Consider the following 21,550-nt stretch of genomic DNA (forward strand, 5'->3'; position numbering starts at 1 on the left):
AGCAGCCCGCAGCTCATGCGCTGGCAGGCGGCGACAGGAGAGCAGCTGTGCCTGGAGTGTGGATGCTCACACGAGTCCCCCAGGCACGGGCGGGGCGGCCGGGGGCCACCAAGTCCCCGCTTTCAGCCTGGAGTTCCAGCAGACCCCAAGAAAGGCACCAGCGAAGCACAGTTGGATTGGCAGAGGTAACAGCAGGCGCTGACGGCCGCGGCAGACACCGCGTCCAACCCTTTTACCAGCAGCTGACAGTTATCTACCCTCCTCGTCCCTGCCCTGGAAGAACCACCACCACGCCAAAGTCCAGTAAAAAAAGGAAGCTGTTATTTACAAGTGTACACACAGATTCCAGGACTGCTAGAAACATAACACAGGGAATAAAAACCCGGGAAGGAAGTTCTCACAACTCTCCCACTCCAGAGAAGAGTCTGTGGTCGTACTTCTGGCCCGCGGCCCTCCCAGGGCTCGGCAGCGCAGTGTTGGCGGCTGCCCCTGCCCGCTCCCAGAGACAAGGCAGCTCCATGGAAACCGCTGCCTGCGTTTAACACCCGCTCCCCGAGAACAACTGTATTTATTTCCAGAAGCGCTTCCTCGCAGGCCGGGATGAAGGGAAGGTCTCTGCCCGGCCTCCAGCCCCGAGCCCGACAAATACAAGCACGAGCACGAGTCTGCATGGCTCGCTCCTCCACCAGAGCCATCAGGAGAAGCAATTTAACAACCTCTGCCTGCTTATTTCTGCAAGAAACTGCCCCACGAAGATCTGCCGGGTCCCCACGGCTCCCGCTGTCAAGCGCAGCTCTGCAGGCTGGTCGCTCTCCGCAGAGCCGGAGCACTACTCGCTGCGCAGAGCGGGCCAGGACAGGCCGAGCTTTATGAACCCTGCTGAAAGGCGGCGACTCCAGGAAGGAGGTTGGAGAACTACACAAACCGAATGGAAGCCCTTAGGGTGCACTGGGAAGGGCACAGGGGATCCGACATCAGCCCAGAGGCCAATCAGCTCACCCTGTTAAGTAGTTTTAGGGTAGAGTTGCTCTCTGGAACAACTGGAACACAACCAAAGCTGCAACCAAGTTCTGGAACAGGCTGACCTACTGGGTGAGGTTAACTCTGCCGTGAGCGAGCGCTCCACGTGCTTTCACCACGAAGAAAAACCTGAGATTTAGGACACCTGAAGAGTTGTGAACTGCCCTCAGAGGACAAAGTATTTGGCATAAAACAATTAAGCACAGAGTTTATGCGGTGTTAGAAGACAGATAAAGGGACCAGAGAGCAGTGCCTGCAGCACCTCCCGGGGAGCAGCAGAGAGCCGTGGCCGTCCCGCAGCCTCCCCGCTGCGGGTGTCAGTGCTCGTCCTCTTGGGCCGACGGGAAAACCCTCTCCTGGCAGCGCTCCTCCCGGCCCAGCCTCGCCTCTTGGTCCAAGCGTGGCGGGGCTCCGCAGCCTGGCTACATGTCCTCGACGCTCCACTTGTAGGCCAGCTCCTGAACCGCCTTCTTGTTGGCGATCCTGGCGAAGCGCTGCTGCTCGAAGCCGTTGGACCTACAAAGCGACAGCGAGAAGAGCGTGGGCTGCTGCGCCGAAGCTTTTCTGAAGCCGCGAAGCACTTCAGCGACACGACGAGCTTTCCCGCTGCCTGGGCTGAGCTTCCGCCGTGCTCCGTGGTGAGCGCACCCGCGCTGACCCTGCCAGCCTCGCTCCCTCCTGTCCCCAACAAGCACCTACTCGTCACCCGCTCGTACCGTAGCACGTTCAAGCTTACGCTGCTCCCTCACTCATCTGGTAACGCCCTACGCTGTGAGCTCGGAAGCAAAAGCTCCTCTGTTGTCACTACTACTGTCACACACCATCACACCACCAACATGTACCTGTCCACTCCGTCCCAGCGATGCCCAGGCCATATATTAAATCTGTTGAGGGGAGGGGCTGGTCCGTTGTACCTCGGTCTCTCTAGGAACAGGAAGAGCAATACAGCCGTTTACTCCTTCGGCGCAATCCCGGTTCACGCCGTCACCGCCCCGAGAGGCACAGCCCGGCGCGGTGCGCAGGCTGCCTAGCGCCCAGCTGCAGCCCCCAAAGATACGCCTAATCCACTGGAGCCTGCTGATTTTAGGTGACTGACACTGCGCTCTACGCTAGCAAATCTCAGTAACCGCTCCTGGGAACGAGGCGGTAACAGCCGATACCGCGACCACACCAACTCCAGACCACGCCAACGCGGGCAGCGTCGGCTTCGTCTTTAGCAGCAGCTGCACTTCTACACCGCAACCTTAAACCATGCACCGGTGCGAATCAACAGCCAAACCTTTCTTTTCCTTGTTCTCTTTGGCCTTCCTTCTCTTGATGAAGTCAGCCATGGGGTCTCCTTCTCTCTCTTGCTCCCGCAGCATTCGATCCAGGTCCTGGTCATCGATGTAACGGGCCAAGGGCTTCTGCATCTCTTTTATCGCATCTTCCACGTTCTGCTGCTGCTGCCTCCCCTGTGCCAGCCTGCAAACAAACACAGTTTCACCCCGAAGCCAAGCAATCATTTACTGCGACCGGCTGGACGCACGGGATGGGTCTGAGCCTGGAACCGCCACGCCGCACGCAGCCCGAAGCACGTCCAGCAGCCGAGCGGATCCCGGAGGGGCCTCTAAGACACGTGGAAATCGGGCTCTCCCAGTCCCGGGCTCAAGCTCAGAATGAAGTGACGTGGCACCGCCACCGGAACCAAAACCGGGCCGAAAAGCAGGGAGCGAGGAGTCCTCCGCTGCAGCGCGAGGCTGAAGGCACGTGCTGGGGAGCTCGGCAGAGCCTTACCCTTTCCCCCATTTGGCGTACTGCTCGTCCCTCTCGGACTTGGCTTCAGCTTTCTGCCTCTGCTCCAGCCACTCCTGCGTGAGGTTTCTCTTGCGGCCCAACTTGTCTCGGAAGACGGTCTCACAGTGCTGGGATTCCTCTGGAGGGAGCAGATGCCTCGAGTCAGGCATTTTGGAGCATTTTGCCGTCTCCAGACAATTTGATGGCTAACCATGACTCATTTCAACGCTTTTTCCTTGTTCTGGCCTCTGACAGAGCTTATCATCTAAAAGCAGGCAGGATCCCAGCTCGCACTTCCAGCTGCTGCCCCATGCGGCCACACTCGTGCCCAGAGCTCTCGCAACACCAGTCTGCTTCTGCAGACCTGCAGCTGGAGCCCAGAAAAAGCCTCTCGCCTTTGCTACAATTCCACCGGCACCACTTGGACATCACCATTTATAAATGTTATTTTTGGGGCTCAGTGACCCTGCCCAAGGAATCCATCGGCACGCGCAGGTGCTTCTCCCCTGGGATGCCCCCTCAGCACCCCAACACCCCGAGGCAGCAGCAGGGGCAGCCGAGGGCAGGGAAGAGGCAGCGTGCTGGTGTTCGCGGTGTTTTCGCGCCCCTACCTTCCAAGTGCTTGTTATTTCTCTCGTGCCTCCTGAGCTCCTCCTGTTCCCTGCGCAGCACGTCAGCTGACACCAAGCCAGCTTTGACCCCAGAAAACATCGTCCTCGCCTGCAAACCAAAGAAAAACCACGTTCACTGCTGGCTGAGCGCAGTCCGGCCATCCCGAGGCGTAACGAGGGGACGGCCCGAAATCAGGAGACGCGTGGGCAGAGACAGTCGCGTTCCAACGGCGCTTTGCTGGGACCCTCACAAACAGCTTCCCCAGGGCTCCGGAAGCAGAGCGGAGCGAGGCAGCGCCCCTCTCTCACCCCCACCTCATGCCCCTCGCTGCAAGCAGGGGGTCTGGCACAGCTGCACGCATGAAGTATGTGAAATCCCCACTGCACAGTTGGTAAGTCGTTGGACTTTCAGGATTCCCTATCAGCAGGAAGCAATCTACAGCTGAAATGGATGGACGCAGCATTTACCTTCTTGGGCGATCCCTGAGCGTCGCGGTGGCGAGGAGGCGAGAGGTCGGGGGAACCGCGCTGATCCCTTCCGGCTGGCAGGGCCCGTTGCGGAGGGGATAAATCCGAGTCTGAGGATTTGCTCTGGTTCCGTTTGAGAGGAGCACGCTTCAGGGCATCGCTGCGTACAGGGCCCTGCCCGCGCTCAGCCTCGGAGGCGTTCCGGGTACCCCTCCGTGGGGACGGGGACTTGGAGCTGTGCCTCAGGCACCTCGTGGGCGAGGGCACGGGCCTCAGCTTTTTCATGGCTGGAGAAGCACCTGCAGTAAAGACATACACTAGCTAAAAATCACAGAATTAGACACAATTAGTCCCATGAAAGGACTACGCGTGGTGGTGTGTGAGGGTAACTCCGAGAAAAATCAAGACCTTAAGAGGTGACAAGCTGTAGGGAAAAGACAAGTATGTGACAAGAGTCTGTGAACGCTCTTGCTTCTGACCAGGTACTGCCTAAAGACAGGGTTTAAACTCTCTTTTCCTTTTGGACATGTTTAAGCCTTTGCCAGCTAACTCTGAGGTTAATTCTAGTCCAGCTGATGAAAAAACAGGATTACAAGAACGAGCTTCACCAACAGGGATGGCAACCTACCCGTTACTATTCCCAGAGTGCAGACTACCAACTCCACGCCGCTCCCCTCTCCAGAGCGTGCGAACCTGATCGCAGCGTGGGCAGGCAGCAAAGCACGGCACCGGCACGACAAACTCTTACGCACGCTCACCTCGTGTTCTGCTCTGCTTCTTCAGACTAGGTGACCCAGTGCTCTTTCTCCCAGGCGGTGACAAATCCGGGTCAGAATCGTACCTCCTCTTCTGTGGAGGGGACAGATCTGAAGTAGCCTGATGCTTCTGACGTGACGAGGACTTGTCAGAGGTGCTGTGTCTGAGCTGAGACGGCTCTCCTTGGCCTCTCCCTGACAGCAACTTGTCTGTGGTTTTGCAGCCCTTTTTCCCCATCGCTGAACTGACTCTCTTTGGAGCGACATCAGGGGAGTCGTGGCGCTGGCGCCTGGGAGGAGACAGGTCGGGTGAGTCGTGGCGCTTCCGTCTTGGGGGAGAGAGGTCGGGGGAGACATCGTACTTCAATCTTGGTGGTGACAGGTCGGGGGAGTCGTGGCGTTGGCGCCTGGGAGGTGACAAGTCAGGGGAGTCGTGACGCTTCCGTTTTGGGGGAGAGAGGTCAGGGAAGACATCGTACTTCAACCTCAGTGGTGATGGGTCGGGGGAGTCATGGCGCTGGCGCCTGGGAGGAGACAGGTCGGGGGAGTCGTGGCGCTTCCGTCTTGGGGGAGACGGGTCGGGGGAGTCGTGGCGCTTCCGTCTTGGGGGAGACGGGTCAGAGAAGACATTGTACTTCAATCTTGGTGGTGAGGGGTCGGGGGAGTCATGGCGCTGGCGCCTGGGAGGCGACATGTCTGGCGAGTCGTGGCGCTTCCTTCTCGGCGGGGAGAGGTCCGGGGAGTCGTGGCGCTGGCGCCTCGGAGGCAAGAGGTTGTGGGAATTGTTTCTCTCGCGCCTGGGAGGGGACAGGTCTGGGGAGTCGTGACGCTGTTGCCTTGGAGACGATTTGTCCGGGGAGTCGTGGCGCTGGCGCCTGGGAGGGGAGGAGAAGGTGAAAACAACTTTATGAATGCAAAAACCTAGACAGCAAGCTACCTGCCAGCTCCCCCCCACCAGCAGAGGCTACTCAACAGCAGAAGATGAACCCCAGCATACACTGCTTCCCACATTTCACAGCAAAGACTTAGAAACTGCACAACAAAACAGATGATGCCAGAAAACAAGAGTTAACCGACAAAAGAATTTCTAGTCGGAGCCCCGTACCTCACGGTAGATCTGGCGGGTACTGAAACATCTGAGCTTTGCGAGTCTTCGTTCTGGTCTGAAGAAAAACAATCAGAAAGTCACCATTGTTGAGTTGTCCCCAGTTCATCACCTCTTCAGCTTTTCAAGAATTTATTTTTTTTTTTAGCCAGTATTATCTTTAACTTGCAATAGTTTAGAGCAGATAAACAGTCAGAGAGAAAGTGGGAAGGTCTGGTCTCACCTCCTAACAGTTTCCATTTAGCATTCGTTCGGAATTGCTCCATGAGCTTCACTTCATCTGGACGCTCATCAATGAATTCTGCCACCTGAAGATAAAACCCCACAAAAACCAACATGGCTTTCAATAAAAAAGAGAATTTCTACTCTCTAACCCAAAGAATTGAGCATAATTGCACTCATGGGCAGCTGATGTGTGACCACCATTTTGCTGCCTTCCTACGGGCGGATCTCAAGGCTGCTCTCCAAAGCCTTCCCCCTCAGCGTCATCTCTTCCCCCTCAGCGTCATCTCTTCGCTGCCAGGATTCCCAGCCCTGGCCACAAGCCCGGCCGCAGCGGTCAGCGGGCTCCTGCAATCCCGTGGGTACCTCCCACCTTGTCTCCAGTGAGTGTTTTAAAGCTGCGAGCCCCCCATGCCGGCCCCACCGCGTGCTTCTGGCGCTTGGGAAAATGAAAACGTGTCAAGAACGGGCTGCTTTTAGCAGGGAGCTAAATCCTGGGCAACTCACCCATCCCTGCTGCGGAGCCTCCCAAGAGAGGAGGCAGGGAGAAAGGGTTGGGCAAGCGCTTCCGCGAGGGAGCCACGGGCCGGGCCGTACGGAGAATGGGCTGAGTTGGACATAATTCCCCGCTCACCACAGGCAGGTCCCCCTCGTCCTCCTCCTCCTCCTCCTTCTCCTGGGCCGCAGCAATGCTGTTCCAGCTGACATCGTCGTCCACGATCCGCATCCTGGGAGCGGGGAGAGGGGCCCGGCCGTCAGCCCACCGGCCAGCCCGCCCGCGGGAAGGGGCTGGGGGGTGGATGTGGGGGCCTGGGGGGTGGATGTGGGGGCCTGGGGAGCGTCCCGGCCCCGAGGGGGGTCCCGGCGGGCAGCGACCGCGCCGAGGCCCGCGCCTGCCGCGAAAGGCCCGGGGCAGGCGCGGGCCGCGGCGTCCCCGCAACTCACCCGGCTCTGCCGGCGCCGCCCGGAGGCTTCTTCTTGCGGCGGCGGCGGGGCTGGGCGGGCTCGGCCGGGCCGCTCAGGTACCGCCGCAGGTACTCGGCCTTGGAGAGCCCCGGCGCCGCCATCATGGCGCCGCCGGAAAGGACGGCGGGTGCGGAGGGACCGGCGGCGGAAGGGGCGGGGCCACGGCGGGACAAGGGGGCGTCACTGTGGTGGGCGGGGCCAGGGGAGGTGGCGATGGGCGGGGCCAGGGGCGGTGGGCGGGGCCAGCAGCAGCAGACAGACACCTTCCCTCCAGCAACAGCTTTTATTCGGGGGGGGTCGCACCCCCCATCGCGGCCGTACCCCTCCGCGGGAGGCCCCGGCGCCCATCCCCGCGGCCTTGGGGCTGCAGCACCCATCCCCGCAGCCCCGCACGGGTCCTGCTCCCCCGAGGCGCGGGGGGAGGAGGCTGGCGGGGTGCGGGTGCGCCCGGCTACCGGCCCGCGGCTCCCTCGGACTCGTAGCCCTCCGTCTTCATGTCGTTCAGGCCCAGGTCTTCGTTCTGCTCAAACGTACGCTGGTAGCGCTCCACTTTGAGCTCCGGGTCCTCCTCCGGGGCGTACACGTTCTGTGGGGCGAGATGGACGCCAGCTTCGCACCCCCCTTCTCAAACGCTCGGGCGAGACTTGCCCACCACCCCCCGGGGAGCTCGATATTCCCAGCACCGGACCCCGGGGAGCAGACGCCGCTCCCGCCTTCCTTCCCACGAAGCCCCCAGCACTCGCCTTTCCACGGACAGAGCCTGCAGCCACCCAGAACCCCGAGAAGAACCCTGCCCGCCCACACACACCGGGGAAATACGGAAGAAAATCCACCCAAACCGCTCAGAAAACTTTGCACAACACTGCACCTGAAGATAGCTGTTGCCTGCAGGGTCATCCATGATGAAGTGAGCCTCTGTCTTTCCCTCTATGATCTGCAGAAAGAGAGCGTGTGCAGGCATTAAGGCTTTCTAATCCCCCCGCACTTGTGGCACCGAGACACACACAGCCCGCCTGAGATCGCTCAAACGACTTCCTCAGTCAAAAAACAGTGATAGCTCAGTGAAACAAGGCAGGCAGGCGTGGGACAGATAGAAAAGTTAAGGCGACGCTTGCTGAGGAGTTCAGTTAAACACACGTCGCAGCTGCGGTGGCAAAAACCACGCTGCGGAGCGTGGAAAATTGGGAGCGCGCTCACCTCTTGCAGTTTCCCAATGAACTCCTGCAGCTTTCCCGTTCTGCTGGGCACAGAGCTGTCCCCCAGGGTGAAGGGGTTTCTCTCGACCTGGAAGAGCAGAGCCGCGTGCTCAGCCCCCAGCGAGGCCAAAGTGAAGGCAGAGGGGCCCGAGCTGTGCTCGGCAGCACCGCAGGGTCGCTCACCAGCTCTCGGATGTCCTTCAGCAGCCCCTCCAGCGTGGTGAACTTCCCCCCCAGCGCTCCCATCCCCAGCTCGAACTCCAGCTCGGGGATCTCCACGCTGCACGTCTCCGACTGCAAGGGCGAGCACCCGGTGAGTCCCCACGGAGGGAGGGCCGGGCCCCGAGCCCCCACCGCAGGGCGGGGCAGGGATCGGATGCACCGTACCTTCAGGATATCCCTCGTCATGTCGGAAGGGTCCGTGATCCGAAGGGTAATCCTGGTGCCGTGCGGTTCGATCGCTCCTCCGGATTTCACCTAGGAACACCTGGCTGTCAGCTTCACAGAATCACAGAATCATCCAGGTTGGAAAAGCCCTTGAAGCTCCTCCAGTCCAACCATGAACCTCACCCTGACCGTTCCCAACTCCACCAGATCCCTCAGCGCTGGGTCAACCCGACTCTTCAACCCCTCCAGGGATGGGGACTCCCCCCCTGCCCTGGGCAGCCCATTCCAACGCCCAACAACCCCTTCTGCAAAGAAATCCTTCCTAAGAGCCAGTCTGACCCTGCCCTGGCGCAGCTTGAGGCCATTCCCTCTTGTCCTGGCGCTGGTTCCTTGGCTCAAGAGACTCATCCCCCCTCTCTGCACCCTCCTTTCAGGGAGTTGCTTCACAGGCTTTTACACTTCAATCACACCATGATGCTTTAAGAGGGTTTACCCTGGCAGCTCGGAGGCCGCCCCAAGCCTGGGGATGGCGCCTGAACGCAGAGGACTTGAGCAGATGTGGAGACAGCCGACTCACGCCAAACGGGGCTCTTCCAGACCAAAGTCAGCCCCTTTGATTGTTCAGGAAGGGAAGTCTAGCCCAGCCTGAGCTCGCGGCACATGCGGCCTCCACGCGGCTCGCCTACAGCCTGGCCCCCACCCCGAAGCACGGCAGCTCTGTGACACCCACCAACGCACCCCGTGACACCACCTGTAAATCCAGGCTCCCTCCAGCCCGAACCGCCAAGCCCAGGGACTCCAAGAAACCCATGAAACACTACCCGCCTCCCCAAAAAAAGGAGTCAATAGTTTTCCAGCTCACTTCATTTGTCCTGTGCCCACAGGCGTCGCAGTTTGTGGCCATGATAATCACCTCTTTGAAGTGAGGGATTTCTAGAGCACACGGTCAAGGAAAACTCAAGGAAAGGAAAGTCTCAAAGCTGCCTCCTGCACCCTCTTCACAGCCTCAGTCCCTCCCGAGGTATTGCAGGAGCTCGTTGGCAAGTTGTGAGCGGCACCGAGACAGATTTGCACCCTGACAGGCTCTACTCGGAAGAGTTTATGTCTTATGGGTGCAGCAGGAAGAGACCTGGGTCAGCACAGAGCAACTCCCACCCCGGCGCAGACAGCACCGACCCCCCTCAAAGGATACGCACTAACTTCATATTCGTGTCAGCTGGAGCGTTGCACTCGGGGCAGTTGGTGTTGAACTGCAGTACCTGGGTCACGGGAAGGGAAAGGAGAAACGGGAAGTCCCGGTCAGCCTGGACAGCCTGTCCTGGGAGCCAGCGGCCCAGGCATGGACACCGTTGCGCTGCAAAGGCACCCACCTCATTCCTCAGGTCCTCTGCAGAATCCACCGGCTTCTCGTCCAGCTCCTCTCCCTGCCAGGGGGACACCAGACGCAGCATTAACTCTGTTCCTGAGCTGAGGGCCTCCCGGAGAACGAGGGGACCGATCAGCCCCGCTGCCCCAGGCCGCGAGCACGCAGGGGCCCGCCGGCCTCGCGCGGGCAGCACGGCGGCAGCAGCTCCCCGTTACCTCCAGTCCCAGCGCAGCAGCCTGCTGGGGCGTCCTCCGGTAGCGGGTGACCACAAGAGCATCGTCCTTCTGCGGCGCATGCGGGTTCTCCACAAAGCTGTTCCCGGAAGGGTCGTCGAGGATCTGCGGAGGAAGGAAGCCTCAGGAAGCCGTCCCACGCCTCCCCCCGCGGGAAAGGGGCTGCCCTCCTGCGCGTACTCACAAAGGTGAAGGGGGAATGCACTTCTTTCAGCTGCTTTAGTTTCCCAATGAACTCATCTATTTTACTTGCCACCTCTTGGTCCGTCGCCTGCAAAAGAGGACACGTTTGAGACTGATGCTGGGGACAGCCCAGAGCTGAATACAACACCGACAACAGCACAAACGAGAGCGCCCTGCAGAAGAATTTTAAATACAACCTCTGGTATATTTGAAATAGATTTTAAGGCCTAATGAAACGTGTTTAAAAGCCAGTCAAGCTAATCACATAGAGACAGTTTTAACAAAGATGATTAACTGACTAAACACAGGTGTTTTGCCAGATTAAGAGAATTCAATATATAGAAACTGCTCGCTCTGCCTAAGCTTTTAATAGAATGTCTTGAAGCCTTTCTCAGAATTGTGCGAGATGAAAACTAGTGGAAGAAAGATGAACGTGATGACCCGAAAGATGACCCTGAAACTGAAGCAAGAATTGGAACCAGAAGAGAAGAATTCGGCTGAGACAAGGGATTGTAGTGAACTGTAATAAATGATGAGAATCAAGAACTAAAAGGTTAAGTAGGACCTTACAAAGACTTTGGGCTTAGGTAATAGATTCAGAAATAGTATATAAACTGCACGAGTCCTTTGGACATTTGCCACTCACTGAGGTGATGGCCCAACTCCGAGTTGTTAATAAAGCCTAGAGATACCGAGAGTCTGGTGAAATTCTGAAATTCTTTAACAGCCCACAACACACTTATCAGCAGCACACGAGGCCAACAGGCAGAGGATGAACAAAAGAAGCATTTGCCACGCAGGCACCCCCGAGGAGCTTCCCCCGTCACAGCATCTTACCCTGCGGAGGGGCTGGTCCTGCTCCAGGCCCACGACCGCTCTGTCAATGATCCCTTCAATGGTGGTGAGAACTGGAGAAGGAAAGAAAACAGAAGCAGCAGCACCGTTAAGCCCAGCTGTGCTACCCCCCGCCAGCTCGTACCGATCCCCAGCAACCTCCCCCCGTGGGCCCTGCCAAGCTTATGTGAGCCCCGGGACAGGCAGCCGGGCCCTCCGCCGGCGTCGGCAGGCCGAGGGGCGCAGGCCATGTACCCACCTCCCTTCTGGGTGAAAGCGGGGATCTCAAAGTCCAGCTCTGGAATACGAGTCGTGGCACAGTCGGTCTTCACCACCTCCCTGTTCATGTCCTGCACACGACAGCCGAGGAGCGGCGTTAGGGTCCCAGCGGGACCAGGAGCTCCCACACACTACGGGACCACCCCGGGACACACGGCGCCCGCCACAGCCGCAGCGTTCGCTCCAGGCAGCCTTTAGCAGCCTCTCCGTTCACAGGAATATGCGTGTTTGGGGCTTTACACAGTTACTACCAAACAAATAATGCTATTTCTCAAACGGCACAGAGGAGAAACGCTTTATTGCTCAAGCTAGACCGGCTTGTGAGGGGCAGAGGCGGGCGCCAGGCAGCTCCTGGCACACGGGTGGCCCCAGCCACGGCGGGGGGAGGAGAGGGAGCCCCCGCTCACCTGCCGGGAGGCGACAGCCAGAGTGTAGCGCACGCCCTGCTCCTGGATCCTGCCCGCGGAGTGGATCTCCGTGTTGGACCAGGAGCAGCTGTCGCAGGCGAAGGAGCTGACGATGATCTCTTTGAAGAAGGGGATCCTGGTGAGCAGGAGCCGCGTCACCCCCTGCGGCAGCGAGGGGCCTCGTGGGAAGCCGAGCTCTCCCAACACTCCAGGCCCCGTGTTCCTGCCAAAACAACCCCCCGGGCAGGTCCCGGTCCCCGTCCCCGAGCTCTGTCACCCCCCCCAAACACCCAACCCGCCCCCCCACCTCCGGGCAGGCCCCACCGCCCCCCGCTGCCTCCCACCGCCCCCCGCCTGCCTCCTGCACCCCATCCCTCCGGCTCCCACCACCCACCCTCGCCCCGGGACGCGCCGTGGCCCCCGGCGGGCCCTTCCCCGGTGCTGCCCCGCTACCCGCGGAGGCCGCTGCGGCCCCGGCCCCGCCCTCACGTTGCGGAAGCAGCTCATGCACAGGGACTCGATCTCGGCCGGGCGCTGCTCCCCGTCCTCGGCGCTGAGGGGCCGGAACAGGGAACCCCCCGCCGCCTCCACCGCCCCCAGCGCCGACATGATGCCGCTGCCGTCGCGCCTGCGCGCCGCGGTCACATGAGGCGGGACGGTCACGTGAGGAGGGACGGTCACGTGAGGAGGTGGCGGCTGAGGCGAGGCCTAGTCCGCCATGACGGCGCCTTTATTGTGGTTCAGCTTCCGCCAGACGGCCCCGCCCGGCCCCGCCGCCCCCCACACCCCCCACACACCCCCCGGGAGGCCCCTCCGCCCCCCCCCGGCCCCTCAGCGGGCCTCGCCGCCCCGCTCGCTCAGGCTGAGCGCCAGGTCTCTCCAGAGCGCGTCGAGGCGGGCGCGCAGGTCGTCCACGGCGGGCGGGCCGTCCTGCGGGTCCCCCGGGGAGGAAGGCCGCGAGGAGAGCTTCAGCCTCATCTCCTCCGTCTCCTGGTCGAGGGCCCGGGTGAAGGCCTGGATCTGGACATACGTGTCCCTCCGGAACTCCTCCACCCGCCGCTGCACCTCCCGGGCCAGCTCTGCCGGGGAGCGGTCCGTGGGGGCCGGCGGCTGCTGGAGGCTGCCAGGGTAGAGGCTCAGCTTCACCTTGAGCTGCTCCAGGTTCCTCTGGATCTTCTGGTGGAGGTCCCTCGCGTTCTGGGTCAGCTTGGCGGACAGCTCCTGGATGTACTGGTTGAGCTGCTCTGGGCTGGCCTGGGCGTGAGGGACGACGTTTCTGTGCAGCTCTTCCACGTTGCGGTGGATCTCGGTCACCAGCCTGTCCGCGTAGGGGTGGAAAATGTCCTTCACCTGCTCGGTGTGGAACGCGATCTTGTCGGCGTAATGAGCCATGAACCTCTGGACCTCGTCCGCGCCCTCCAGGAGCTGAGCTGTCACCTCCCGGCTGGGCATCAGGTGCCGCCGGAGCTCCCGGGCCTTCAGGGACACCTGGTCCAGCAGCTCCTCCGTGAACGGCTGCAGCCGGTAGCGAAGATCATCCAGGTGCTTCCCGACCTTGTGGTGCACCTCGTCCACGTACGGGGCCAGTTTCACCCTCAGGCTCTCCAGCTCTTTCCGGATGAGCTTGCGCAGGCTGTCCGAGTCGTGGTCCAGCCGGGGCTGGAGGCCTCTGTTGAGGGGCGCCAGCTTCTCCAGGAAGTTTCCCACGTAGCTGACCCCATCCTGAATGCTTCCCTTCAGGTTTCTGCACGAGACAGCGGGTCTAGTTACTGAAACAAAGAAATTCACTCAACAGTCAGAATCCAATAGAACCGTTAAGCAGATATTCTTTATTAGCAGCGCTGGGGTCACCCTGGGGATTCTCCACCACAAGGGCTCCCGAGAACTAGCAAGGGACATCAGTTTACCTACACACAAATCATACATATTCAGATTTCGTGGCTGTCTTATGATAATGAGTTCCCATTTACATAGTCCGAGCACGCGTAGTTTAATAGAGTGAGGGTCTTTGGTGGTCAAGGGAAGAAGTAAACAGTCTTCTTCACGGTGTTCGCTAGCTGGCCTTCCTTCCAGAGCACGGGCTGTGAAGTAAAGTCCAGGTGTCTTCTTCCTAACTCAGCAAGATCACCCTCCCTAGACTGTATCTCTGTGTCCTTTTGTTTGAGTTCCCCTCATCTCGGTTTGCCCAAGTGCCCGCTGAGGGCTGAGTCTGCCCTCCGTGGGTGACAGAGGGAGTGTTTTACTTTAGACAAAGAGGCCGAGGGAAAACAGCTGCGGAGTCCTTGGGAAACAAACACAAGCCAAACTTTCATGCATCGCGGTTTAGTCTTAATCAGAAATTCATTAGTTTGAGCCCTTTCATTACTGAGCAGCCCGACTTACCGCAGCGTCTCCGCTCTGCCCTGACGCGCCCCAATAACCCCCCGACAGCCGCCAGGGCCGTTCCCACGAGCTTTCCTGCCCCCGGGGGGAGAGAAACGGGGGTCGCGGCGTGTCGGTGGGGCGCGGGGGGAGCTCGCTGCCGGGCGAGCCCCCGCAGCGGCCTACTCACGCCACGTCCCCGCCCAGCTTGCCGCCCTGGCCGTGCTCCGGGCTGTCCTTGTCGCTCGTCAGCTGGCTGAGGTGCCCCCAGAAGCCGCTCCGCGCCAGCTCGGCCGGCGACACTGCGGGCAGGAGGGCAGCGGTTGGCGGGGGGGGCCGCGGCGCTGCCCGCCCCGGCTCTGCCCTCCCGCCCATCCGGCCCCGAGCGAGCCCCTGCACTCGCCACCCACCCGGTAAGGTGGCCAGGAGGGCGAGGAGCAGCGCAGCCTTCGGAGCCATGGTCCGCCGGGCCGCCGCGCTGCGGGACCGAGGAGGGAGCGGCTCGGCGGTGCCGGCGCTCGACGCCCCGCTCGCTGCTCTCGGGGCTGCCCCGCGCCCCTCTCCCGGCTCCTGGTCGCCGCCCGCCCCCCTCCTGCCGCCGCTCCCTTTATAGTCGCCGGGGTGGGGGGGGGGGGTAGAGGCGCCCGGGCGATAAGGCGCGGCCGCAGGGGTGGCCAGTTTGGACCCTGGAAAGGCGACGTGGAGGTCGGCGGCCGGTGCCGGGAGGTGACGTGGGGGCCGGTTATCTGAGCGCCGGCGGCCCCTTCGCCTGCCCCGCACCGCGGCCTTCACCCCCCCCCGGGGCTGCCGGGCTGCGCGGCCCCTCCCCGAGCATCTCCCGGCCGGGAGCTGGCGCCGGGGCGGCCCGAGAGGCCGCCGTCCCGCTGGCTCAGCCCTTGTTTTCCCGGCGGCTTTCCCGGGACGAGGCCGACCCCCCCTCGCAGCCCACCTTTGCGCCGCGGAGCCAACGGCGGGGGGGCTGCCGGGGGGCAGCGGGACGGGGCCGGCGACACCGGCTGCAGCTCCCGCCGCAGGCACTCGCAGCCCGAGAGGGGGCGAGGGCAGCCCGGGCCCCCGGACGAGGCCACGGGGGTGCGGGGGGATGAGCCCCACTCGCCAGGGAAGGGTGGAACGAGCCCCGGCACACGGCGGGGGCTGCCTGCCCGCGCCCCGCCGGGACACCGAACCCGCCGCCTTGCGGGGTGTTTCCTTCGCAGGCTGCCTCTCCCCCGGGGAAAAACGGGCGATGTTTTGGGCTGGGGTCTCACCCCCGGGAGGGGTGCTGGTCGCCCACCCCGGCCTTCTCCATCAGCAGAGCGCTGCCGTGTTGGCGCTGAAGCAGCTTGGCGAGCGGGGACCCGCCGGGACCGGCGACTCCCGGGGGGGGCCGGGCTGCGTGGCCGGGGCGCGTGTCGGGGTGCGGGGCCGGGGCACGGGCACCCTGCGGCGGAGGGCAAAGTCCGTCACCCCGCAGGGGCGAAGCTCCACGCAGTCGCCAGCGCTCCTCTGGCACCAAAGTCCACGCTGCTCCCCGGCCCGCACGGACACGGGGGGGGGCCCCGAGCAGCCCTGGCCGCACCCCCATCCTGCCGCAGCCCGCGCGGGAAATCCCCCCCGTCCGTGGGAGCGTTCCTCACGGGGCGCCCAGCGGCACGGCAGCTTGCTGGGGCCACGGCTCCTGTCCCCTTCCTTCCCCCCGCACTGGGGATCGGGTGCCCCACCCGCCCCACCCCAGCGCCACTCGGCCCTGGCACCCCAGTTCGGGGGGATGCTCTGCCCTGAGGGCAGCCGGGACGCGGGACCCCGCCAGGAAGGAGGACACAGACCAGCACGTGCATCACAAGGCAGCGGTTTATTTGTGCCGCGGGCAGCGGCCGGGAGCGCGTGTGCTGCCGGGGGGGCGGCCGGCCGCCCCGTGCCCCCTCCCTGGGGTGCTCCGGGGGGCTCAGTTCTGGGCCGGCGGGGCGGTGCTGAGGAAGGCAGCCACCTTCTCCCGCACCTCCTTCTCCAGCAGCTCCAGGTGATCCTCCACGCCGGCGGTGCCCGAGTCGAGCTTGCCCCGCATGGCCTCCAGCCGCTCCACCAGCCGCTGCCCGAAGGTCTCGCCGAAGGGGGCTGCCTGCTGCCGGAAAGCCTCCAGAGTCTGCCCCACGCGTGCGTCCAGCTGCTGGGCCAGCGGGGCCAGGCGCTGCTGCAGGCCCTCGGCGTCGCTGCTGGCCGCCTGCCGCAGCTCCTGGGCCACCGCGCTGAGCTGGGCACGCAGCTCCTCCGAGCTGGCGGCCAGGCGGGAGCGCAGCTCCTCCGCCGCCTGCTCCATCTGCACCGTCAGGCTCTCGAGCTGCCGGTTGAGGCCGTCTTGCACGTTCTGGGCGTAGGGGCTGAGCCCGCGGCGCAGCTCCTCCACGCTCTGCCCCACCTGTGCCTTCAGCTCCTCGCTCAGGGGAGCCAGCCGCTGCTTCAGGCTCTCCACCCCGCCGTCGATCTGCTGCTGCAGCCGGTCGGCGTAGGGGCTGAGCGAGGCCTGGACGCTCTCGGCGTTGTCCTGCAGCCGGTCCCGCAGCTCGGTGGCGTAGGGCTCCAGCGCCCGCCGCAGCTCCCCGGCCCCGCGGTCCACCTGGGAGCGCAGCTCCTCGGCGTAGGGGCTCATCTTGGCTTGCAGCTGGCGGATGTTGGTGCCGATCTGCTGGTGCACCTCGTCGGCGTAGGGCGCCAGCTTGGCCTGCAGCTCCGCCAGCTCCCGCCGGATCTGCTCCTTCAGCCGCTGCGAGTCCTGCGCCAGCCGCGCCTGCAGCTCCGTGGCGAAGGGCACCAGCCGCCGCTGCAGGTCCTCGGCGTACGAGTTGACGCTCTGCAGGTTGCTCTCCAGCAGCGTGCTGGCAAGAGGGGGGATGTCAGCACCAGCAACCCCGCAGCCCCCTCCCCTGGCCGGCACCTCCTGGACGCCGCCGTGTCCCCCCCCCCGGTGCCGCAGCACGGCTCTGCTCACTTGAGCTGCTTGGTGAGCTCGGTCTGGTGCAGCTGGTCCACCGTCTCCTTGGCGTGGCTGCCCAGCTCCGTGAAGTACTTCCAGAGCACGCTGGCCACCTCATCCGGGTTGATGTCAGCCTGTGCCCCTGCAAGCCCATGTGGGGATCAGCGCTGGCACAGCAGCTGCCCCAGGGATGCAGCGTCCCCATCCCTGCCCTGAGCAGGGCCACCGTCCCGGCACCCGGCACCCGCACGCCACCTCACCTGCCACGGCCAGGAGCACCAGGACAAGGGCGGCCGCCTTTGGGGACATCCTGGGTGCTGGGGGGCCTGCGAGAGCGTGGAGTGGAGCTGAAGGGAGCCCGGGGTGCCTGTGCTGCTGCCACCGCGGGTACCTGCGCTGCTGGGGAGCGCCCAGCCCCTATTTATGCAGCCCCAGCGCCCTCGGCGGGTTCCACGCGGGCCGGTGACACGGGCCCCGGGCTTGGACTTTAGCACGGCCGCGACGTGGAAGCGCCTGACACGCAAAGCCGTCACCGCAGCCCTGCCGGCTCCCGGCGGGGTGCCAGGGCAGAGAGGGGCGGGGGTACACACAGCCATCCCAGGGCTGAGCCCATTCCTGGGGAGGGCAGGGACCCGGGGGCGGAGGGGACATGGGCACGGGGGGACGCTCTGGTGGATGTTTGGGGACACACGAGTCGGTGTTTGTGCAGGACAGTGTCGCTGCCCCGAGCACAGGTTCCGGGGGGATGTTGTGCCACAGGCAGTGCCAGGCCCCGTGTGCCCTTGGCTGGCGCTGGGAGCTGTGGGCATCCCTGGCCGTGGGCATCGGGCTCTCGCACCCGCTCCAGGCTGTGGCCCAGCGACACCAAGGCCCCGAGAGCCCGGCGGTGCCCCGGGGCCAAGGGCGCAGCTGCACGATGGCCCTGGGCAGAGCCAGCCCGGTACCATCGCGCCTGGGGCCGGTGCCGCTGGATGTCACCCTTGTGCTGGGTGTCCCCGCACCAGCCCCGGGCCTGTCCCCAGGGTGGCCCTCGCTGCCGTGCGCCCTGCAGCAGGCACTGGGCTGGTGTCACACACTGCAGCGTGTGGCCCCAAGGCACAGGCACACGCGTGGCACAGGAACAGACGTGGCACAGGCACACGCATGGCACACGTGTGCAGAGCCCCCGGCAGCCGTGCTCCCCGGGTGATTTCCCAAGCCCTGGCCGGGGCGCCGGCCCCTCCACAGCAACCCTGGCAGCAGGATGGGGCCGTGCAGGTGTGTGTGACCCCCCCGCCAGCCCTGCTGCCCCTGACCTTTGCACAAACCCCCCCGGAGGTGGCTGGGGGAGGGTATAAAGTGGGAGGCTGGGGCTGTCCCCGCGTAGCAGAGCCCAGCGCAGGTGAGCGGGGAAGCCCCCGGCGAGGGTCACGCCAGGAAGGGGACAGGGACGGGGTGGGGGTCGGGCCCCCCACCCACCACCCCGCGCCACGTGCTCTGCTCTCTCCGCAGCCATGAAGGCGTCGCTCCTGCTCGTGCTGGGCTGCGCGGCCGTCCTGGTGGCGGGAGCACGTAAGGGGGGTGCGAGGGCTGCAGCAGGAGGAGGGGGCTGGGGCTCAGGGGGCCGGGGTGCGTCCACAGCGGGGGGGGCCCAGCCCCGTGGCCCCCCGCTCCCACAAGGCTGATGCTTGCAGGGGCCGAGACACCCGGGGAGCCCGAGGTTCTGCTGCAGAAGGTGCGGGAATACGCCCAGAAAGCCACGGCCGTGGCCAAGACCGCCCTGAGCACGGTGCAGGAGTCGGAGGCGGCTCAGCAGGCCAGGTGCCCCCCACCCCCCGGCCCCTGTGCCCCGCTGCCCGCGGGGGACCCCGCTCTGAGCAACCCCCCCCTTGCAGGCGCTGGCTGGCCGACAACGCCGACCTGGCGAAGCAGCGGCTGGCCTGGCTGAAGGAGCAGCTGGCTGAGCTCTGGAAGCGGCGGGCGGCTGCATAGCCCCGCCGGGGGTTGGACGGGGCCCCCCCAGCCCCCCACCCGCTGTCGCGGTTCTGGCAATAAAGCGGCGCTGAAGCAGACGGCTGTGGCAGCGTCACTGGGGGGGGCGGCGAGGAGGAGCACGCACCGTGGGGCGAGGAAGGGCCAGGAGAGACGCTCAGGCCGGGGTGCCAGGACCCCTCGCCTCGGGGTGAGCACCCACATGTGGGTGCCTGGGGGGGGCAGGAGCCAGTGGCAAAAGCAGCCCCTGTCGGGTTGGCCACCCTGGCAGAGCCCTTTGTGTGGGGAGAGCCCCCGACTGTGTCCTGGAGAGCCCTGGGCACCTTCCCTGTCCCCACCCTCACCCAGCAGGTCCCCCCGACACCCCCCGCCTGGAGCACCCCTCGCCCCCAGCGCCACGCGCAGCTGCCCCCCTCCAGCATCCACTGCAAAGACTGAGCGAGCTCCAATAACTTAAGTCACGTTTATTTGACAAAAGAAAGGCAAAGCTGAGACCAACTCTGGTTCGGGGAGGGGAGGCGGCGGGAGGGGAGGAGGGGGGTCCCCAGGGAGGGCTCCCGCAGCCCGTCCCCAGAGCCCCCCCGGGCAGGGCAGGGAGCAGCCCCGGGGCGGCTGTAGGTGTGGGGCCGGGGTCAGTCCCTGGCCGCGCCGGCCGGCGGCTCAGGCCACGCTCTTCTGGAGGTCGTCCAGGAAGGTGAGGAAGCGGGTCTTGAGGCTCTCGGCGTAGGGGGTGAGGCGCTCCTTGAAGTCCTGCACCAGGGGCGTCACCTTCTCGCGCAGGTTGCTGAGGTGCTCCACCACCTTGGCCTGGTACTCGGCGGCCTGGGGGATGCCCTTCTCCCGGATCTCCTCCAGCTTCTGGCTCAGCTTCTGCCGCAGCTCGTCGCTGTAGGGCGCCAGGTTCTTGCGCAGCTCCTCGACGTGCCCGCGCAGGCGATCCCGCGCCTCCTCGGCGACCGGGGTCAGCTTCTCCTGCATCAGCTCCACCTTCTGCTTGGTGAGCTCCTTCAGCTCCTGGGCCACGGGCGCCAGGCGCTGCCGGTACTGCTCCAGCTCCTCCGTCCACTTGGCCGAGAACTGGTCCAGGAAGGGCCGGATCTTCTCCTTCACCTCCTCCAGGTCCTTGGTCAGCTCCTGGCGCAGGGCCTCGGTGTCCTTCAGCCACATCTCCCGCACCTCCTTGTAGTAGGGGGCCATGTCCTCCCGCAGCTTGGCGGCGGCCGCGCTCAGCGTGTCCAGGTTGTCGGCCAGCTTCAGGCTGCGGGGAGCGGAGGGGGGTCACGGCACGCCCGGCACCCGGGGACCCCCCGCCGGCCCCCCGCCACGCGCCCCCCCACTCACTCCAGCTGTTTGCCCACTGCGGAGGACTCGAACTGGGCGATGGCATCCTTGCCGCTGGCCTTCACCGTCTCCAGGTACACGTCCACCATGTCCCTGAGGCGGTCCAGGGGCGCCTGGGGCTCATCGTGCTGCCAGAAGGAGCGGGCCTGGGTGCCTGCGGGGAGAGGCCGGCGCGCTCAGGACCGACTGCGCGGCGGGAGGGCGGCGGGGACGGCTCCGGCCCGTCGCCGCCCGGGGACCCACCCGGCTCCGGAGGGGCCCCGGGAGCCGCTCGGCTGCAGCCCGGCGCTTCCAGCAGCGCCCGCGCCGGGCTCGGCTGCCCCGTCCCGCTCCGTCCCGCGGGGATTTGCGGCCGCGGCCGCCCCAGCCGCAGCCCCGGCCCCGTTCGGACCTACCCGTCAGGCAGAGCAGGGCGAGGGCCACCACCACGGCTCTCATCTTGGCGCTGAACCTGGGGGCAGAGCGAGAGACGTGGGTGCTGGGTGCCAGCGGGGACCGAGCCGCTCGCCCCGGGCTCGGGAGCCCCCGCAGCCGCCCGGGCTCTTACCAGCTCTCTCCTGCCGCTGCCGCGCTGCCGGTCGTCCCGTCTGAGCCGGCCGCTGCCCCACCGCCGCTATTTATGCAGGAGGGGGCAGTTCCCGCCGGAGATAAGCCAACGCTGCAGCCCAAGAAACCGCTCCCCGGCGCGGGCGATGTGGCGTGTAGAGTTCAAGGATCGCGCGCGTGGGCCAGCGCCGAGGAGCCGCCGGCTTGGCAGGGGCGGCGAGCAAACAGGGGCTCCCCGCGGGACGCGCCTCGCTGGCCAAGGAGCCTGTTTACGCTCCCGGTGACCCAGATTCCTGCTCGCCGCTGCGGCCTCGCCGGGGCCTCTCGGCAGCCCCCGGGGATTGGCCGGCAGCCCGGGGACCGGGTTTATACCCGCAGCGATTCGGCCTGCCCTGCCCAGACCCCTCGTCCTCCGCTCGCCAGCCCTGCGGGTTCCTGCCCTGTCCTCCCCCGCGCCGCCGCCATCGTCACCCCCTTTCCCCGGTGCGGGGGGCCAGGAGCTGCACCCCCACGCGCTGCCGGGGGACCAGGGCAGCGAAGCGACAGCTCAGC

General features: G+C 64.6%; 6 protein-coding genes across 9 annotated transcripts; 1 reads left to right on the forward strand and 5 right to left on the reverse strand.

Moving 5' to 3' along the window:
- Positions 1–299: 299 nt before the first annotated feature.
- On the reverse strand, positions 300–7,300 carry BUD13 (BUD13 homolog). Its single transcript, XM_074849071.1, has 11 exons — positions 6,903–7,300; positions 6,592–6,685; positions 5,959–6,043; positions 5,736–5,793; positions 4,634–5,505; positions 3,876–4,174; positions 3,408–3,516; positions 2,797–2,935; positions 2,300–2,484; positions 1,863–1,944; positions 300–1,536 (listed from the first exon to the last, which is right to left on the reverse strand). The coding sequence occupies exons 1-11, from the start codon at positions 7,298–7,300 to the stop codon at positions 1,443–1,445; spliced, it is 2,415 nt and encodes an 804-aa protein (XP_074705172.1). The 3' UTR covers positions 300–1,442.
- ZPR1 (ZPR1 zinc finger) lies at positions 7,192–12,543 on the reverse strand. 2 transcript variants are annotated; one of them, XM_074849076.1, is made up of 14 exons: positions 12,298–12,543; positions 11,809–11,970; positions 11,382–11,472; positions 11,126–11,196; positions 10,290–10,376; positions 10,088–10,210; positions 9,877–9,930; positions 9,699–9,765; positions 9,369–9,439; positions 8,507–8,596; positions 8,303–8,413; positions 8,121–8,207; positions 7,792–7,857; positions 7,192–7,509 (listed from the first exon to the last, which is right to left on the reverse strand). In XM_074849076.1, the coding sequence occupies exons 1-14, from the start codon at positions 12,415–12,417 to the stop codon at positions 7,375–7,377; spliced, it is 1,335 nt and encodes a 444-aa protein (XP_074705177.1). In that variant the 5' UTR covers positions 12,418–12,543; the 3' UTR covers positions 7,192–7,374. The 2 variants fall into 2 exon arrangements, with proteins under 2 accessions (XP_074705177.1, XP_074705178.1); XM_074849077.1 differs by lacking the exon at positions 12,298–12,543 and adding an exon at positions 12,203–12,286 and having other exon boundaries at positions 11,809–11,944.
- A 72-nt stretch (positions 12,544–12,615) lies between these two features.
- On the reverse strand, positions 12,616–15,462 carry APOA5 (apolipoprotein A5). 3 transcript variants are annotated; one of them, XM_074849073.1, is made up of 3 exons: positions 14,580–15,462; positions 14,360–14,471; positions 12,617–13,552 (listed from the first exon to the last, which is right to left on the reverse strand). In XM_074849073.1, the coding sequence occupies exons 1-3, from the start codon at positions 14,626–14,628 to the stop codon at positions 12,640–12,642; spliced, it is 1,074 nt and encodes a 357-aa protein (XP_074705174.1). In that variant the 5' UTR covers positions 14,629–15,462; the 3' UTR covers positions 12,617–12,639. The 3 variants fall into 3 exon arrangements, with proteins under 3 accessions (XP_074705173.1, XP_074705174.1, XP_074705176.1); XM_074849072.1 differs by having other exon boundaries at positions 12,616–13,552; positions 14,360–15,462; XM_074849075.1 differs by lacking the exons at positions 14,360–14,471; positions 14,580–15,462 and adding an exon at positions 13,716–14,330 and having other exon boundaries at positions 12,617–13,577.
- A 532-nt stretch (positions 15,463–15,994) lies between these two features.
- APOA4 (apolipoprotein A4) lies at positions 15,995–17,520 on the reverse strand. The gene is made up of 3 exons (XM_074849078.1): positions 17,401–17,520; positions 17,156–17,282; positions 15,995–17,042 (listed from the first exon to the last, which is right to left on the reverse strand). Exons 1-3 carry the CDS (start codon positions 17,447–17,449, stop codon positions 16,115–16,117), a joined length of 1,104 nt encoding a protein of 367 aa, XP_074705179.1. The 5' UTR covers positions 17,450–17,520; the 3' UTR covers positions 15,995–16,114.
- Positions 17,521–18,521: 1,001 nt separating this feature from the next.
- On the forward strand, positions 18,522–19,191 carry APOC3 (apolipoprotein C3). Its single transcript, XM_074849079.1, has 3 exons — positions 18,522–18,691; positions 18,814–18,940; positions 19,015–19,191. The coding sequence occupies exons 1-3, from the start codon at positions 18,634–18,636 to the stop codon at positions 19,109–19,111; spliced, it is 282 nt and encodes a 93-aa protein (XP_074705180.1). The 5' UTR covers positions 18,522–18,633; the 3' UTR covers positions 19,112–19,191.
- A 369-nt stretch (positions 19,192–19,560) lies between these two features.
- APOA1 (apolipoprotein A1) lies at positions 19,561–21,194 on the reverse strand. Its single transcript, XM_074848909.1, has 4 exons — positions 21,000–21,194; positions 20,848–20,903; positions 20,453–20,606; positions 19,561–20,369 (listed from the first exon to the last, which is right to left on the reverse strand). Exons 2-4 carry the CDS (start codon positions 20,888–20,890, stop codon positions 19,772–19,774), a joined length of 795 nt encoding a protein of 264 aa, XP_074705010.1. The 5' UTR covers positions 20,891–20,903; positions 21,000–21,194; the 3' UTR covers positions 19,561–19,771.
- Between the last annotated feature and the right edge of the window lie 356 nt (positions 21,195–21,550).

This window comes from Strix aluco, chromosome 23, assembly GCF_031877795.1.
Source record: "Strix aluco isolate bStrAlu1 chromosome 23, bStrAlu1.hap1, whole genome shotgun sequence".
In the NCBI taxonomy this organism is placed as follows: Eukaryota; Metazoa; Chordata; class Aves; order Strigiformes; family Strigidae; genus Strix; species Strix aluco.

What these genes read in the sequence shown, in the direction of transcription:
- BUD13 (XM_074849071.1), bottom strand. Translation starts at nt 7,300, where the DNA reads ATGGGTGCTGCAGCCCCAAGGCCGCGGGGATGGGCGCCGGGGCCTCCC. An exon ending in GAAGCAGAGCAGAACACGAG is followed by an intron (nt 4,175 to 4,633) that starts GTGAGCGTGCGT and finishes TCTTTACTGCAG; the next exon opens with GTGCTTCTCCAGCCATGAAA. An exon ending in CGCTGGGACGGAGTGGACAG is followed by an intron (nt 1,537 to 1,862) that starts GTACATGTTGGT and finishes GTCGCTTTGTAG; the next exon opens with GTCCAACGGCTTCGAGCAGC.
- ZPR1 (XM_074849076.1), bottom strand. Translation starts at nt 12,417, where the DNA reads ATGTCGGCGCTGGGGGCGGTGGAGGCGGCGGGGGGTTCCCTGTTCCGG. An exon ending in CAGAGGACCTGAGGAATGAG is followed by an intron (nt 9,766 to 9,876) that starts GTGGGTGCCTTT and finishes CCCGTGACCCAG; the next exon opens with GTACTGCAGTTCAACACCAA. An exon ending in CAGGCAACAGCTATCTTCAG is followed by an intron (nt 7,510 to 7,791) that starts GTGCAGTGTTGT and finishes CTCGCCCCACAG; the next exon opens with AACGTGTACGCCCCGGAGGA.
- APOA5 (XM_074849072.1), bottom strand. Translation starts at nt 14,628, where the DNA reads ATGGCTCCGAAGGCTGCGCTGCTCCTCGCCCTCCTGGCCACCTTACCG. An exon ending in AAGCTGGGCGGGGACGTGGC is followed by an intron (nt 13,553 to 14,359) that starts GTGAGTAGGCCG and finishes TGTCTCGTGCAG; the next exon opens with AAACCTGAAGGGAAGCATTC.
- APOA4 (XM_074849078.1), bottom strand. Translation starts at nt 17,449, where the DNA reads ATGTCCCCAAAGGCGGCCGCCCTTGTCCTGGTGCTCCTGGCCGTGGCA. An exon ending in GGTGCTCCTGGCCGTGGCAG is followed by an intron (nt 17,283 to 17,400) that starts GTGAGGTGGCGT and finishes ATGGGCTTGCAG; the next exon opens with GGGCACAGGCTGACATCAAC. An exon ending in GAGCTCACCAAGCAGCTCAA is followed by an intron (nt 17,043 to 17,155) that starts GTGAGCAGAGCC and finishes CCCTCTTGCCAG; the next exon opens with CACGCTGCTGGAGAGCAACC.
- APOC3 (XM_074849079.1), top strand. Translation starts at nt 18,634, where the DNA reads ATGAAGGCGTCGCTCCTGCTCGTGCTGGGCTGCGCGGCCGTCCTGGTG. An exon ending in CGTCCTGGTGGCGGGAGCAC is followed by an intron (nt 18,692 to 18,813) that starts GTAAGGGGGGTG and finishes TGATGCTTGCAG; the next exon opens with GGGCCGAGACACCCGGGGAG. An exon ending in GAGGCGGCTCAGCAGGCCAG is followed by an intron (nt 18,941 to 19,014) that starts GTGCCCCCCACC and finishes CCCCCCTTGCAG; the next exon opens with GCGCTGGCTGGCCGACAACG.
- APOA1 (XM_074848909.1), bottom strand. Translation starts at nt 20,890, where the DNA reads ATGAGAGCCGTGGTGGTGGCCCTCGCCCTGCTCTGCCTGACGG. An exon ending in CGCCCTGCTCTGCCTGACGG is followed by an intron (nt 20,607 to 20,847) that starts GTAGGTCCGAAC and finishes CTCTCCCCGCAG; the next exon opens with GCACCCAGGCCCGCTCCTTC. An exon ending in GCAGTGGGCAAACAGCTGGA is followed by an intron (nt 20,370 to 20,452) that starts GTGAGTGGGGGG and finishes CGCTCCCCGCAG; the next exon opens with CCTGAAGCTGGCCGACAACC.